This window comes from Gymnoscopelus braueri (genome assembly GCF_963280865.1).
Source record: "Gymnoscopelus braueri genome assembly, chromosome: 13".
NCBI lineage: Eukaryota > Metazoa > Chordata > Actinopteri > Myctophiformes > Myctophidae > Gymnoscopelus > Gymnoscopelus braueri.
In genome coordinates, this window is record NC_137615.1 from 7,123,701 (window position 1) to 7,142,127 (window position 18,427).

The 18,427-nt window shown below is 42.0% G+C and overlaps 1 protein-coding gene across 1 annotated transcript in view; it reads left to right on the forward strand.

Annotated features, from left to right (window-relative positions):
* The window catches only part of nptx2a (neuronal pentraxin 2a), a gene marked incomplete at both ends in the record, with an annotated part of 59,680 nt that overhangs the window by 23,424 nt on the left and 17,829 nt on the right, over nucleotides 1-18,427 (forward strand). The window contains one exon of the mRNA XM_080448117.1: nucleotides 1,587-1,831. Within this exon, the coding sequence (XP_080304243.1) occupies nucleotides 1,587-1,831 (245 nt within the window). The remainder of the gene's footprint in view (nucleotides 1-1,586; nucleotides 1,832-18,427) is intronic.

Sequence of the window (18,427 nt, forward strand, 5' to 3'; positions counted from 1 at the left end):
GCGCCAGTGTCGTCCGCTGAAAATAGCAGATCTACAAGATCTATCGGCTGCTTTCAGAGGACAACGTTGGTAGGCCTGTCACAATTATGACATGATCGTCTAATCGCAATTATTTTTGCATAATCGTTTCTATGTCGAATACATGTTCACACTTCTTCAAGCTTACAACGCGTCACTTCGTTTAAATTATTAAATATGTCTATATATATATATATATATAATATATATTTTTTTTTTTTATATTTCAGTTATTTGTCATATCTGCCACATATTAAATCACACAATGGCCGACGACACACAATTCAATCGTTGATCGCAATTATTTGAGTGACAATTAATCGTCTACTTACATTTGTAATCGTGACCCAGCCCTAGAAGTTGGCCTGCAACTAAGTATGAATCAGGAATAATTCCAAACCCCCGGCCAACCCCCTACATGCCTAACGCGATAACCTAAACACAACCTGAATCTTTTCCTAATTCCTAAAAGCGTTACTGAAAAGGAAATCAGTTGTTATGCATAAAACCATTTCCAAACAAAACACACACACACACACACGCACACGCACACACACACACTTCACTCACACACACACAATAGCACGCACACAAACACGAGTACTCCTGTTGCCATGGTTATACAGCCACAGTAACAACTGGCTGCATATTACTGTATGCCTCTTAGCAGCAGGTTTACAATAATGAAATAATAAGAATATGTGAGGTCTGGCCTTGGACGCAAGATGCTGCAAATCAGGTGGAAAACCTTGTATGTCCAAAACGCTCCACTTTCAGGGGGGGAAACAACCTCTGTTCCGTTAAATCCAGTGTAGTTGTTGCTTAGTCACAACAAGCCTCTTGTTAATACTGTTTTGCTTGCTTAAATTTGTTATTGCAGCTATTTCTGATAATTTAATAATTAAGTACAAAATAGGGCTTATATCTCTGTCGGGTAGAAACCTCATATGTCCAAAAGAAATAGCAGATCGAATAGCAGATCGAAATAAATACTTTTGTGTGACGCTGTAGTACGATCAAGTAGGGCAATAATTTACGGGAAAAAATCAATACGTTAAAATGTGGAGATAAGAGGTCTCTGCCCGACAACAACGATATGCTACGTTCACACCGGCAGCTTCAAAAGATATAATGCGTCAGACGAACGAGGAAAAATATTAAGGAACATGTAAAGCCTGGGGTTAATGAAACTAGGGTACAAGCAGACATTGCGTGAAGAGAGAAGTTGGGTGGAAATGGTTAAACAACACTTGGTTGGTTTTGTACCTTTGTAGCTGCAGTTGAATCCAGCTCTGCTTGGAGTGTAGCTTTGAAGATTTTGTAGCAGCTATAAAACGTTGGGTGTAGCTTTGTAATTTTCATGTGGCTCGCTTCCATTGAAAATGAATGGTTGCCTGTAGCTTTGTATCTTCATGTGGCTCGCTTCCATTGAAAGTGAATGGTTGCCTGTAGCTTTGCGTCTGCCAGTGTGAACACAGCAATTCTTATGTTTTCTGAAAGAAATGACATAGTTCATAGTTTTAGCAAGGTGACAACATTAACTTGTCATGTTTTTGTCGTCAAAACAGGTAACAACGCATTCAAGTCCCCCGAGGACTTCAAGGTGTCTCTGTCTCTGCGCACCAACTACCTGTACGGACGCATCAAGAAGAGCTTGCCGGAGATGTACGCCTTCACCGTGTGCATGTGGCTCAAGTCCAGCGCCAGTCCGGGCATAGGAACGCCATTCTCCTACGGCGTGCCGGGCCAAGCCAACGAGATCGTCCTCATCGAGTGGGGCAACAACCCCATCGAGCTGCTGGTCAACGATAAGGTAGGGTCACTTACTTTGTACTTAATCCTCTTTTTACCCCGTTGAGGGGCATCTCACTCTCTTCTGGGCCTGGGCCTTTGCTTCCTGCCAGCCAGTGTTGATTCATTGACTAAAACTATGACGAAAAATGTTCGTCGACTACCTTTTGTTACTGACGAAAACTATTCGTCCAAGGCCAGACCTCTTATTCGACTATGATGACTAAAACTAAGACTAAATATATTGACAATTCCGTCAACAAATAAAAACTAGACTGAAATGTTAGGGAGGGACGAGTGGAGAAGAGATCTAGTAGAACCAAAAGACAAGTCATTTTATGTTTTGGTTGCACTCGGGTATTGCGCTCTGAAAATAGCCGATCTACAAGCTCACAACGCGTTGCCACTGCGACACGTTGTGAGCTTGTAGATCAGAGAGAGAGAGAGAGAGAGAGAGAGAGAGAGAGAGAGTGAGAGAGAGAGAGAGAGAGAGAGAGAGAGGAGAGAGAGAGGAGAGAGAGAGAGAGAGAGAGAGAGAGAGAGAGAGAGAGAGAGAGAGAGAGAGAGAGAGAGAGAGAGAGAGAGAGAGAGAGAGAGAGACCTTCGCTGTCCATTCCCTGTGGTGCTGAAATGCGTTTGGCTACTTTTTCCCCAACAAGTCATGTCGGCTTATTGCAGGTGTGCAAGCAGAATAAAAAGAGTGTTATTTTAAAAGGCTAGAGACCTCGAGTTGAACTGAATATAAACGTCAACCTAGACATGGAGTTTGCAATAAGGAAATAAATACAAAATAAAGGAGAGTCGGCTAAAGTCTGGGATTGTGTTCCAAAGCTGCGGAGCAGCTTAAATGAAGTCCTGACCTCCCGTGGCCAGCAGCCTGTATAGCGCTGGTTCCAGCCGGGAGGCTGAGGGTTGCATTGCAGCGTGTTGTACAGTAGATTGACGAGGTCTGACAGATCAGTAGACTGACTGGTGGTGACGTGGAGGCTTGGAACCACGTGAAGGAACCAGGAGTGTGACGTTAATGGAGAGCCAGTGGAGGCTGAAGGTTGACCTCCACTGACCTTGTAGGAGCCAGAAGCTGAGCGGCACAGTTTTGGGGAGAAAGTGCAAGAGGTTGTTGATGTGTTTCTTTCCATTGTGGTTTATGTTTATTAAAGTATCCCCATTAGAGACACATGCATGAGCCTCTAGTCTTCCTGGGGAACTGAACAAAGCAAATACAATACAAATGTACAACTAAAAATACAAATACGAGTAAAAATACATAATTAAAAGACTACAAAAAGTCAAATTAACATTATAAACATCAAATCAAACAGTCCAGTCAAATTAAACAAATACACAAATAACATTTACATACTTGACAAGTTGCTTGGCAAGATATCTCTTGATGTAATTTTTGAAAGTCATTTGGTTATGGATTGTAGATAAGATGTTTTTGGGCAGAGAATTCCAGAGTTCTATTGACCTATATATACCACTCAGTGAGTTTTAGAAAATGTGTTTTTGGTGCTGTTTTTGTTCTTATGTTACCAGAAGCTGCTCCTCTGGTGTTATACCCATGTTCAGACGTCATTTGTAACTGGTGAGCCAAGCTAGACGGCTTATTGGTGCTGGTAATGTTCTGCAGTAGCATTAGAAGACTCACCGATAATTTCTGTTCAACCATTAGCCATGCCAGATGTTCATGCATATAGCTAATACTTGTCCTGAATGAACATCCTAGTGCCAGACGAGCCGCTTTATTCTGAGCAACCTGTAACTTTTTACTAAATCAGATGGTGTCAGGGCAGTCCACATTTTAGTGGCAGAGCAGTAGAATGAGAACTCCCCCATGTTTGTTCTATATTTGGGTGGTACCAGATCATGGTCTCTCCCTCTAGTGCTGTGGGTGTCACTCACTTTGAAGAAGTAGTTCTACAGGTATGAGGGTATTGAGGGCACTGAGGGCACTCTGTTTGACTATCTTATACCAATCCCAGTGGCATTTCCTTAATCATTTTACTTATATATTATACAAATATTGTACTTTTACTCCATTATACTTTAGTTACTAGTTGCTTTTTACGAAAAGTATTACGAAACCACTTCAGACCTATATATGCTTTGCCAATTTGAAAATAGCCGATCTACAAGCTCACAATGCGTCGCTTTGCGACGCATTGTGAGCTTGTAGATCTGCTAATTTCAAAGGATTTTTGTACATTTATTATTATATTATTATTATAAATTATTATTATTTATTATTATTATTATCTATTTGGAAACGGGACCTGCATAATGTGCACCTTTGTACTTTAAGTATATTTTGATGCCAATACTTTTGTACTTTTACTCAAGTACATTTTGAATACTGGACTTGTACTTCTAACAGAGTATTTCTACAATAGGTTATTGATACTTTTACTTAAGTAAAACATGTCAGTACTTCTTCCATCACTGCTGTGTACACCCACCTGACAAAGTCAATCGTACATAAAAAAGACATAGTACACAAACATTCCCCTTTATAGTCCCCAAATCATATTTTGTACAATCTGAGATGTATTCTTCTACCATCCCATTATATTACTGCCCCTCCCCCCCCCCCCTGACAGTGCAGTGTCTCCAACTATTGCACCAATCTTTTATCCATATCTGACAGCTCCACGGTGTCTCGCCCTCCACCTGAGGGCTAATAACACTGTTCTGCTCCAGATGATGTACGATTCGTATACAGTTCTAGTTTTTTAGGTCAAATCATTTCTTTTGGAATTTCTGCTCTGACTTTCTGACGTTCTCGCTGTCAGTGTCGAAGGCATGAGTCAAGATTCAGCGTTTATTACTTGTTACATCTCATATACACGAGTCGAGTACACAACTAGTGCAATATACTTTGGTTTTGGTTTCTCAGCATTGCAGCAACAATAACAAGCTGAATCATTAGGAATAATCGCTCTATCAACCGGTCTACAGTGCAGCTGTCTACTTGTTTGCCTCTCTACTGGTCTGCAGTGGTGGAAAAAGTACTCAAATGTTTTACTTAAGTAAAAGCACCAATACTGCAATATAAAAATACTCTGTTACAAGTAAAAGTCCAGAATTCAAATTTTACTTGAGTAAAAGTACAAAAGTATTGGCATCAAAATGTACTTAAAGTACCAAAAGTAAAAGTACTAAATATTAGAAAATAGCAGATCTACAAGCTCACAACGCGTCGATGTACTTAGTTACTTACCACCACTGCTGGTCTGTCTGTCTGTCTGTCTGTCTGTCTGTCTGTCTGTCTGTCTGTCTGTCTGTCTGTCTGTCTGTCTGTCTGTCTGTCAGTCTCTCTCTCTCTCTCTCTCTCTCTCTCTCCCCCCCTCCATCAGGCTTCTATAGAACTCTTACAACATGTGAACTCCATGCCAGAGGCTTCTATAGAACATGTGAACTCCATGCCAGAGGCTTCTATAGAACATGTGAACTCCATGCCCCAGGCATGTGCTGCCACATGACTGTTGGGTTTCTATTATGTACGAGCAGCACTTTCATAATGTAGATGTTGGGAGCAGGTCTAGACATCAAATAATAACGATGCATCATCATGTATAAGATTATGATTTGAAGTTTAATAGGTTAAAAGCTCTTTCACAAAATGCTGAATACAAAACATTTTGGCCCATAACGACATGCCCAAAATAGGGGCATCAGGGTTAAGTAAGTAATTCTATTACTCAGGTAAAATTGCTTTTAATGTAACCTGTTTTCAGAGTAGAGGTTATATTAAAGGTTCTGTGAAGCTATGCCTGGGCATGAAATATCCATGAAATGAGAAAATTAACTCAACCAACTGCACTGTTGGAAAGGTCTTGTTCTGGGGACTTGACCTCCACACGTCCTACGCTATTCTCCCTCCAGGCTCCCAAACTGTGGAATAAACTCCGTATTGCAGTCAGAACTGCACACTCACTCCCAATTGTACATGATAGTCTACTCTGGAGACTCACCTCTTCAGACTCCACCTCACCCCCTAGCACTCACCTCTTCAGACTCCACCTCACCCCCTAGCACTCACCTCTTCAGACTCCACCTCACCCCCTAGCACTCACCTCTTCAGACTCCACCTCACCCCCCCTAGCACTCACCTCTTCAGACTCCACCTCACCCCCCCTAGCACTCACCTCTTCAGACTCCACCTCACCCCCTAGCACTCACCTCTTCAGACTCCACCTCACCCCCTAGCACTCACCTCTTCAGACTCCACCTCACCCCCCCTAGCACTCACCTCTTCAGACTCCACCTCACCCCCCCTAGCACTCACCTCTTCAGACTCCACCTCACCCCCCCTAGCACTCACCTCTTCAGACTCCACCTCACCCCCCCTAGCACTCACCTCTTCAGACTCCACCTCACCCCCCCTAGCACTCACCTCTTCAGACTCCACCTCACCCCCTAGCACTCACCTCTTCAGACTCCACCTCACCCCCCTAGCACTCACCTCTTCAGACTCCACCTCACCCCCCCTAGCACTCACCTCTTCAGACTCCACCTCACCCCCTAGCACTCACCTCTTCAGACTCCACCTCACCCCCCCTAGCACTCACCTCTTCAGACTCCACCTCACCCCCTAGCACTCACCTCTTCAGACTCCACCTCACCCCCCCTAGCACTCACCTCTTCAGACTCCACCTCACCCCCCGTAGCACTCACCTCTTCAGACTCCACCTCACCCCCCTAGCACTCACCTCTTCAGACTCCACCTCACCCCCCTAGCACTCATCCCTCCCTTCTTGTCACCTTTGTTCGATTGATGCTAGGTTACTATGCAGATATATCTTAGTCAATTGTTCTTATGTTTTGTTTTTAAAAACAAGCCCAAAATGAAAATGCAATTTTTGCAAGCGACTTTACAGAAGAACAACACCAAAGTCGCTTCTAATAATCATACATGGCAACACTACTACAGACATGTGACCAGCTTGACAAGAGAGAAAGGAAAAAAACATCCGGTGTGTATTTTAATCATGATCAGAGCTTCCGAGTCCTAGACTGTGTGACCGGAAACATTTGAAAATTGTGGGAGGCAACAGTCTGGCCACGCGAGACTACCAGATGATTAGTTTCATGTGCAACATTACATACAGTATAAGAGTGTACAGGGTATCTGCACATTTCTAAAGTTACAATTTAATTACTTTTGAGACCTTTTTAATCCCGAATAGGCTAAATTGTCAAATATTACGCAAGAACGAGGCAAACGTTGTGAAAATAGCAGATCCTGTTCAGCGTTGTGAGCAAGGGCTGCTTGTCAGGGTGGGGGTCCCCAGTTCAAATATGCCCCCCCCCCCAGTTCAAATATGATTATTTTGGGGGGTCGTGGCCTGAAAATTTGGGGAACCCTTGCCTTATACGATGAATTGAAGCTCGCTTCATTTTGCTTCTTCATATTGTTAAGTGAATCGGGCAACGTTTCTTTTGTGTCCATATCAAAAGCAGGATTGTAAAAAAAAATCCCCAAAAGGTAACACATATTCAAATCAATAGAGGACAAAGTACTCACATTTCCACTTTTTTTTAATTGGCACACACCAATAAACAAATGCTTATGCGTTTTGGCTATGAGCCTTCATCAGAGCAGAGAAAACCCATAAGTTGATGTGCTACCTCGTTTTCTAATAGTTTCTTTTGTGTCCCTTCTCTATTTTGTAGAATCCCCAAGTTGGACACTTTTGCACCTGTCCCTTTGTAAAGAAGTCTTCGGTTGTCTCAGAGTTGATAAACCTTGGCGTTTGGAGTGCAGCTGCTGCACTCTCATTTCAGCTGCTCATTTCTGCGGCTATATGGCTTGTTGATTGTCATCTCCAGTTTGGGTTAGTCTTTTAACCCATTGATACCTGGAACGCATCTGTGTCACTTTAGATGTCTTTGGCTATTCAAAAATAGCAGATATACAAGCTCATAGCGCGGCACCGAGTGCCGCGCTATGAGCTTGTAGATCTGCTATTTTTGAAAAAAATCTTGAAAAAAAAATCTTGAAAGAAAATGTTTTAGATTTTTTTTTTCAAAATGTTTCAAAATGTCTAAACTTTCAAAAAACCTCAGGTCTTAATGGGTTAATAGAGACATTTGTTTCGGTGGGTCTGTTGGCCACTGTGCCGCAGGCAGCAGCGGTACTGTTGCTTGTTGAATAGTAAACAGTTTAACTTGGCGGAGAGAAATAGGCTAGCGGAGTAAATAGGCCGACAATGTCTGGCAATGGTCTGGCACAAAAACACAAACTGGTACAAACCACAATTATGTTTATTGAACAAAAACTAGGGTTGCGTTCTAAGCTGGACTGGCTAGTACATTACTTGAGTAAATGTACTTAGTTACTTTGCACCACTGGGAGTTGGAATGTGTTGCTTTTGACTGGCTGATGAAGTTACACCATTGGTCGGCCAGTTGGCCTAACAACAAGCTAGCCAATTGCCAGAGTCCCTCCAGGCTATGGGATAGGCTATCCTAAATAACAGACGTCTTCTTACAGTGAGAGTATTTCATTCACGTTCGCCAGATATCTCAAACTCAACAAAAAAAATATTTATAGTGCTGTACAAGCTCAAAAACAAACAAAACAAGAACGAGGGAATAAATTAGCAGCCGAGAACAGATACAAAAGAACAAATGAACAGGGCATTACACAAATGGAATACAGAAAGAGGTCTAAAAAAAAGTGCAATTCAGCATTATGCTACACAGTAAAGGCCAGGGTTTACACAACACTGTAGCATTGAAAGCCAGGGAGAAAAGGTGAGTCTTTAACCCTTTAAGACCGGGAACGCATCTGTGTCATTTTAAGATTTCTTTGGCTATATAAAAATAGCAGATCTACAAGCTCGTAGCACGGCACCGAGTGCCGCGCTACGAGCTTGTAGATCTGCAAAATTTTTTCTAATCGTGAAAATATTCAAATCTTTGAATATTATATAATATTTTATATTTTGGGTAACCTAAATATTTGCTTCTGGGGGTCCCTGGAACTAAATATTTTGAGATGGGGGTCCGCGGCCAATTACATATAATTTTGGGGGTCCTTGACATGAAAACATTTGGAACCACTGACATTATAGCAACATAGGTTTTTTTGTGTTGTTAGGATTTAGAAGACATTTGTAGAATCCCCAGAAGCAAAGATTTGAGTTACAAATGTTCGCTTAAAAAAATAGATATTCAAAGATTTGCACAAATGTTCATGGTTTTTCAATAAATAGCAGATCTACAAGCTCATAGCGCGGCACTCGGTGCCGCGCTATGAGCTTGTATATCTGCTATTTTTGAATAGCCAAATGAATCGTGCGTTCCCGGTCTTAAAGGGTTAATAGGGATATTAAAACCTCTATAGTGAGTGGGTGGGCAGAACAAATTGTGTAAATCAGTGGTTCCCGACCTTTTCTGGATCAGGGCCCACCGTCTCCAAAGGGTCCGCGGCCCACCCATCTGACCACTAAACACGACAGCCGCGCATTGTCAGAGCATGTTTAATTTAACCGATTGTGCTCCAGCTTGGATCAATGGAACTAAACGTGGCATACTTTACGCTTGTATTAACCTGTATCACAATGTAAACAACGTTTTCAACAGAGGGAACTCCTCTGAGCGTGTTCCCACTAGTTTCGGCACAAACATGGTGGGGGGGGGGGGGGGATGCACTCTACTATACCCCGAGCAACGGTCACTTTGAAAACTGGCCCTAAAAACATAGCCTGGTAAACCCCCTCCCTCCGGAAATCTCATTTGCATTTGATTTCAGGGAGGTCTGGGATTGCGCAGGGAGTAGAGATGCCCGAACACTGCGCGTTCGAACCAATCAGCGGCTGCTAGGGGCGGGATCATCCAATCACCTGCCTTGTAGCTTGAAAAAAAGAAAAACTGTCTGTCATCGATTCTGCGACCGGAGTCTCAGATGGGAAGTAGGCTGTGAAACAAATGTGTGTCGCAAGCTTCTTCCATTTGACGGTGTCAGGTTACTAAAAACATGGCTGTCCTCAAATTATCATTGGACTTTTGTATCCCCTACTAACTTGCCCCCAGAGAGTCAAACAACGCACCCTCTCAGCGAGCTCCAGTAGGGAGTGCTGTGTGAGTGCCATCCTCTTGCTTGCAATATCCTCACTCACCACTAGTGGGCCCCGGTCCATATGCTGGGAATCGTTCATGTGTATAGGGGCAAGCTGTTCCAGAGCCTGGAGCCGTCACCTCGGTTTTGTTTTTAGTTTTTTTTTCGTGGAAAAGAAAAAAGCTCTGTTTGGGGTGTGAGGTATACATTCAGATCGATGCTGTCGGACAGAACTTTTTGTGTTTTCTTCGTAAATGAACGCCCTACTTGATCATACTACAGCGTCACACAAAAGCATCAAAAGTAGCAGATCCGCAAGCTCGAAGCGAGACACGTTTTGAGCTTGTAGATCTTCTACGTTTGATGCATTTGAATTTGAATCCTGAAAAGTAATAGTTTTTAGACATTTTGGAGGTTTCCACCCAACAGAGACGATAGTGCCAGCCTGTTTGGGGGCGTTTGCGAGGCCGGAATAATTATTTACAAGCACAGTGGTGCGATTAAAGATGGCAGCATATACCGCAACCTTCCTAATTCCCAAGTGAATTTGAAGTAATTTCAACTTTTTTTTCGTTTTAGAATCCTCTATTATAACCCCCCCCCCCCCCCTTCAGCCGCCAAGCCTTTTCATAAATCGCAAGCAATCCCAAAACAATTATTGTCATCAGTAATTGCATGTCGGTTTGAATAGCACACGCCCAGGAGAGAGAGAGAGAGAGAGAGGACGTGCGAGAGAGGGCGTGCGAGCAGCACTTGCAGTCGCTTCACGAACACACTCATTGTGTTCCAGTCTACGGTATATACGCCATCATGATTGATAAAATGACAGACAGTCCCTTTATTCGTGTTCGTGTTCATAGCTCCCGTATAGTGACTTTGCTAACCCATTGATACCTGGAACGCATCTGTGTCACTTTAGATTTATTTAGGCTATTCAAAAATAGCAGATATACAAGCTCATAGCGCGGCACCGAGTGCCGCGCTATGAACTTGTAGATCTGCTATTTTTGAAAAATCGAGGAAAAAAAAAATTGGGTTTTTTTTTCAATTTTTTTTTAGGATTTAGAAGACATTTCTAGAATCTTCTCAGGTCTTAATGGGCTAAATTAGATTTGAAAATTGCATTTCTCTTTCTGCAGAGGTGCACAACGACGACAACAACAAAAAAACGTCTATTTCCAAATGCTTGAAAAGCTTCTCAGCCGTGGCTGATTTGCATGTGACCTGTAAGTCTTGAAAGCCTGTTATGTTGCCGACAGCTCCATTGTACCTCCATGCAAATCAACACGAACAGGCACGCACGTCTTATTTAGTCGCAATTGGTATTCATGATCTGGTACAGCGACCGACCGACCGACCGACCGTGTATACGAAACTACTGAACAGTGGTGGAAGAAGTCGACTCGGATATTTTACTTAAGTAAAAGTATCGATACCACGATATGAAAATACTCTGTTACAAGTAAAAGGCCTGTGTTCAAAATGTTACTTGAGTAAAAGTACAAAGGTATTGGCATCAAAATATACTTAAAGTATCAGAAGTAAAAGTACTAAAATGTTTGAAAATAGCGGCTATTTTCAAATAACCTGTGTATACAATTTGGCTAAAGTGGTTAATGTATGGTTTATAACATAATAATTCATATCTGCAATGTAACTAGTAACTAAAGTTTTAAAATATTTTTTGTGGAGTTAAAGTACAATATTTGCCTCTGAGATGTGGTGGAGTGGAAGTCAAAGTACTGACAATTGGAGATACTCCAGTAAAGTAAAAGTACCTCAAAATTGTACTTAAATACAGTACTTGAGTGAATGTACTTAGTTACTTTACGCCACTGCTACTGAGGGACCTTGAAAACGTGTTAGATTTCAGAACATGAAAAGACAAACAAGTCAAGGATCCCCAAATTGATATGTATTTGGCAGCAGAGGCGAATATTTTCAAAAATAGCAGATGTACAAGCTCGTGGCACGAAGTGCTGTGAGCTGTGAGCTTGCACATCTGCTATTTTTGAATAGCCAACATATTAATGGCTAAAGTGGTTAAAATGATTGTGGTGGGGGGGTTCCTCAAGAAGAAAAGTTCGACGGAAGGAAAAGGAAGGAAGCAAAAGGCCAGACACCTTGCTCAAAAGCACCAAGCTCACTCTTTGCTCAAAAGCAAAGAGAACATTTCGTTTACAGAAGGGAAATCGTTTCTCTTTTTTAATATATTTTAGTTAAAACCTTGTAATTATTAGTCATTTGACTTTCATGTCCAATGGTTATTATGGTGGTAGAACAGAGATATTTAAAATATAGATTAGCAAATCTATAGCAATGGCATTAATATATGGATTTTTTTATAATTCTGCATTGTGTAGGAACTTGTAGTTATTTACATTAAAGAGAATGCAGGGGAGAGATTCACTGCATGAGTGTCAGTTCTTTTCAATATTAATTGTGCAGCTCATAAACATTTAACGTCACTGACCCAAATTCCAAACACATCTAACAATAACAATAATACAGCTTAGAGATAGCAGCGTCTGACGTCTTGTTTTTTTTTCCTGTACACAACGAGTCACGCAGGCGTTACATACAGTACTGTATCTGCGGGGCGATTCAAGTGAAGCGGAAACACAGCAGGGGCCTTGCTTTTTATCTTCAAAGGAAGAGCGTTTTGCGATGGTAAGAGGTTGCGTTTGTGTACAGACAATCTGGGAACCCATTTGTTTAAAAAAAATAAAAAAGTGCTTCTGGGGGCACCGCCTCCTTTTTTTTGTGTAAAACAGGAACTCAGATGACGGTGAAATGACAATTTAAGGACTTTTAAGACATGTTTAATACCTAAAAAATATAAATAACTATACCAAATTTACCAAATTGTCAAATAATATGAGGCGAAAATAGCAGATCTACAAGCTCACTGAGCTTGTAGATCTGATTTCTTTCACAATATTTATCTGTGGAACTGCTTGTCAGGGTGGGGGTCCCCAGTTCAAAAATGATTATTTTGGGGGGTCGCGGACTGAAACGATTGAGAACCACTGCCATGCCATGACTCTCTCCATCCCTCTCTGTCCTCGGCAGCTCTCATTGCCTCACTGAGTTTCAAGTTAGTCCATTCTGCCATGTTATCTTCCCGTCTTTTTCTTTTGTCTCCTGCCACCATGAACGGTGCCTTGCAGAACGGTCTTCACCAGGCCTGAGGATGGTGATGTGGCCTAGCTTGACCACCTCGGTTTTTCGCTTTGTGTGGGCCGATGGCTTGTGCTGATCTTTTGCAGGACATCTTTGTTAGTTACATGTTATTCCTACCAACAACAACGCTAAGGCAGTGGTGCTGACAGAGAGATTAGTATACAGATGACACGGTTGGCCGGGGAATAGAACCAGGCAAGTCTTTTTTTATGAAGTCATCCATCAAAATGAAAACAGTGTCAACGTCACTTTGTCAACTCAGTGTCACTTAATGTGATTTGATGCTTCACACTGTTTTTCCTTGGAGGAAGCAGTCTTTGTGTTTTGGCTCCCCCATCATGCTCACCCTGCAAGGCGGAGGACAGGAGAGCATGCGGCCGGCCAATGGCCTCTTAAATCGATAAGGCAACTCCGCTTTATTTACAGGTGTATAAAAAAACAAGTGTTGGTTTGTGTGTGGTAAAAGCTCCATCACTGCACTTTCAAAGAAATGTGGGCAGAGATAGAGAAAGACAGAAAGAAAGCAGAACAACGGGTCATATCAACATGGCAGTGTAGATATAGATGGACCATTATTGATCATCTTGCCTTCGCCGGCTGAGACAGAAGGTGGAATAGTTTAGAGCAAAGGCTGACATAGTACGTGCGTCACCACCAAGTTCCAAACTTTCCTCCCGCTGCAGGTCAAGGTGCATGGAGGAAGCGCTTACAGCAAGCTGTTCCACCTCATTAGAATCATCTTATCGATTCTTGTAAATTGGAAAGCGATAAAGCCCCGCCGTCCTTTAAACGGTGGATCAGGGGAGGTGATGACCTCCACTAAAGTTGGGTCTCCCGTGGGTCTCCTCCTGTGGGGCTGTGGGGTGCGTGGGCCCGTGGCATCAGACCGGCCGTTCTACGCGTCACTAGACCACACGGTCTGGTGGTGTGTGGGGATGTGTCGGTTGGTGCGGCCGTACAAACATGGTGCTCAATAAACACAAGTGTAAAAAAAAGAATCATCTTATCGCTCCCTGTCTCTGCCTCTCAGGTAGAGTGGCAGTTCTCAATGACCAGAATGCAAGGAAAGAGTCCCTTTTTCCGGGGCAAACATCACGCACGCCTAACAGTATGTCACACTGCTGCAGTGGTGGAAAAAGTACTCAAATTCTCTACTTAAGTAAAAGTATCAATACTGCAATGTAGAAGTACTCTGTTACAAGTAATAGTACGGAATTCAAAATGTACTTGAGTAAAAGTACTAAAGTATTGGTATCAGAATGTACTTAAAGTACCAAAAGTAAAAGTACTAAATATTTGAAAATAGCCGATCTACAAGCTCACAACGCGTCGCGATGCGACGCGTTGTGAGCTTGTAGATCTGCTATTTTCAAATAGCCTATGTATAAAATAAGGCTAAAGTGGTTAATGTATGTTTTATAATATAATCATTTATATCTGCAAAGTAACTACAACTAAAGTTTTCAAATAATTGTAGTGGAGTAAAAGTACAATATTTGCCTCTGAGATGTAGTGGAGTAGAAGTAAAAGTACAGAAAATTGGAAATACTCAAGTAAAGTACAAATACCTCAAAATGTTACTTAAGTACAGTACTTGAGTAAATGTACTTAGTTACTTTCCACCACTGATGAGGAGGTACAGGGGAACAGGGCTGAGGGAAATCCAAGGAAAGGAGGTGAATGAGTGCATCGGAGAGAGAGAAAGAGAGAAGAAGAGAGGAAGTGTTACAGTGTCAGGGATGATGATGATGATGGGGAAGAAAGAAAGACACACGAGAGAGAGAGGGAGAGGGAGAGGGAGAGAGAGAGAGAAAGTGATTATGATATGTATGTAGCACACATGCATGTGTATAATCATGTGCTCACAGGCACGCAGTAACGAGCCACACTGGGGCCTTCATTGTTCATGTTGGTAATATGGCTCTGCATGTTGAGAGAGAGAGAGAGAGAGAGAGGGATGGGGAAGAAATGAGAGAGAGGGGGAGAGGGGTTGAGGGATAAGAGAGAGGGGAGAGAGGAAATAATAAATATATAAGAGGGAGAGAGCGAGAGATGGGGGGGAGGGGGGAAGAGATAGGAGAGGGTGGAGAGAGAGAAAAGGATCATTATCACTATATTGCTTGTTATTCATTATTGTTAGGATGATTGTTATTCACTTGTTGTCTCTGTATACGTAATGTTATGACTTGTTATTATATGTATGCTTTGGCAATGTAAAACATGTTTTATCATGCCGATAAAGATTTAGAACTTAAATTACATTAAAAGAAAGTGACAAGAGATAGAGAGGCAGAGAGAGAGAGAGATAAGAGAGAGAAATAGATAAGAGAGAGGGGAGATAGGGTGAAAAAGAAAGAGACAAGAGAGAGGGCCAGAAAGAGAGAATTTCATAGTGTTTTCTATACCAACAGGGTGTATTGTATAATATTGTATATTGAAGCTTTACTACGCAGAGAGGGATTATGAATGATCATCCACACCAAGGAGCAGAAAAGCTTCGTCCTCGAATCCCAAACAAGACAAAGACTCTCACTGTTTGTCTTTTCAGATCATTTGGTTTGTGTTGGAGTCTCACAACCAGTGGCGTGCACAGACATTTTGAGGGGCAGGTGCTCAAGTAAATTATACTTTTTTTTGTTTACTTGGTCTGCTCTTTTTTCCCTCTACACCTATACCTCTTTGCCAAAAATAGCCCATCTACAAGCCCACAACGCCTCGCAGAGCTTGTAGATCTGCTATTTTTGGCTAAAGTTCTCCTCAGAAAAGGGATGCTAGGTTTCGAGTGGTTATGGTAAAAAGAAAAATCATATCACATAAAGATTTGGCGGACCCCCTGTAGTAACTCTGAGGACCCCCTAGGGGTCCCGGACCCCCTGTTGAAGACCCCTGCTGTAAACGGGGCACTTCTGGTCAAGAGGGCAAAGGGCAGGTGCTCTAGCACCACCTAGAGTCTATCTGTGCACGTCCCTGCTCACAACTCCCCTGTTTCCCCCATAAAGTACGTTCAAGTTCCGCTTCAGACAAACTTTCCTTGTTGACGTTGGCATTGTCAGGGATTTAGTGCTGGAAGGGGCTCTGCTCTCATGGAAGGCAGTAGTGAAAAGTATCTAAGTTACTATACTTGAGTATCAATACTTTATACTAATAATGTAATGTACGCCATTACAAGTGTTGGTACTTTTACAAGTAAATTGTTATGTTGCTACGGCCATTAAAAAGTATTCCGTTATGTTACAGGATTACCTTCTGAGAAAAGTAACTTCTTATTATTTTTGCATTACCGACGATTAAAACCGCGCTCTGCGAGGAAGATTGGTATGAACATAAAAAGATTGCAGCCTACCGGAGTGTTGTGGAGCTGTCTCAGAATTCACCAAGGCTAATTTACATTGACATTCTCCTACTTTTTTTCACCAACAAATCCAAAAATAATGTGAATACATACACGACCGTACTAAAGGCCAACCTCTCTGTCTTCTTTCAATCTCTGCCATGATGTCACACAGGTGCGACAAATTAATGTAATAAAAACAAGACAATTAAGATACGGTCAGCCGAGTGTCACACCAAAAGTGGTGACCCATTGAATGGAATGATTACGCAATCACCACAGACCGCAAGGCATCGGTCACCGATTTTCATGTAACATCCGTGCAAGTGTCCGTTGACAGAGACGAGCTCATTCATTTATCAGGAAACGGCGCTAATGCGTTGGATGGATTTTCCTTTTCCCTTGTGGCAACATGCAGAAGATGTGCTATTTTTGAAAGATGTTGCATAATTGCATTATGCGTTCTGCATAGTGAGTGCTTTTACTTTTGGTACTTCAATTATATTTGATGATGCCAATACTTCGGTACTTTTAAGTAGTAAGTACAATATTCAATACAAGACTCTTTTAGAGTACTTCTTCCAACACTGATGGAAAGTCTTTGCATTGACTCTTTTGTTTGTTCTTTTGGCAACAAGCATGTCTGACGCATAAATCTTTAGTAAATCTCCCAGATGTAGATTTTCCAGAAAGATGACAAGCTGAAATCTCTCAGGATTAGTGCGTTTGAAATGCATTCGGTTGCTGTTTTTCTCGCATAGAGATGGCTCCGCTGCGCGTGAAAGCCCCATGTCTTAGCTGGATTGATGCAGGGATTATTTTTATCAATATATTTCACAACTTCTATGCATACGTAATATACAACACATCTCTGACTATTGATTTCAAGCAGGGTTTTATTTTTTTTCTCTCTGGTATTGACCTCTCTCAGGCATGCGTGTGCTTTGAAGAAGAGCCCCATGTGTTTGCAGAGTTCGCAGCGCCTGCCTGCCTGCCTGCCTGCAGCTACTGTATGAGTGTAACCGTGATTTATAAATAAATCTACACTGTGTGTTGAAAATAATCAATCATTGTTGGCTGAGTTTCATTTTAGTTACTGTATAGCTGATTTGGAACGAGTCATGAGCCAATACTCTTTCAACTATACTGGATAGAGACAAACAGACAGACAGACAGACATCTACCTACCTACCTACCTATCACAATGCGTCGCATCGCGACGCATTGTCAGCTTGTAGATCTGCTATTTTCAAAAGATCTGCTATTTTCAAAAGATTATTATGCATTTTGTACCTTAGAAAACTTTGCGAAATGGGACATTCTGCGTAATGAGTACTTTCTACTTTTGGTGCATTTTGATACCAATACTGTTGCACTTTTACTCAAGTGCGATTTGAATTCTGGACATTTACTTGTAACAGAGTATTTCTACATTGCAGTATTGATACTTTTACTTATTAAAATGGGGAAAAAATGGACTTTTTCCACCACTTTTAACCTTTAGGTCGGAGGAGGATGTCTGGATGGTTCTTGTGGATAATATTGCCGCTGTAGAAATAAGAACAGAACAAAAAAAACATCCATTCAATGTCGAGTCTAACCTGCACAACATTCAGCTCTCAGGTGGCCTGTGTGCTGGACGTAATTGTTTCTTTCCATGGCCGTGATTGATTGTGTGACCGTTGCACTCTTCTTGTCGCCGTGTACGTGATGTGTTGTTATTATAGCTGAGATTATAGTTACATTCTAAACTTAACAAAGAGGACTTTGACAACAAAGTTACATCTTTTGTCCAGAGGGAATAAAGGCAGCGTGCTTTGTCTACAAGCAAGTGTCACGTTTTATCTAGTGGGCTGATGCAAGTCCCCCCCCCCCCCCCCCTCCCTCTCTCTCTCTCTCTCTCTCTCTCTCTCTCTCTCTCTCTCTCTCTCTCTCTCTCTCTCTCTCTCTCTCTCTCTCACTCTCACTCTTTCAAATGCTTTTATAGTTGTTATACTTATTTCCTAAAATGTCCAAGTCAGTGTCGTGCAGCCACACCC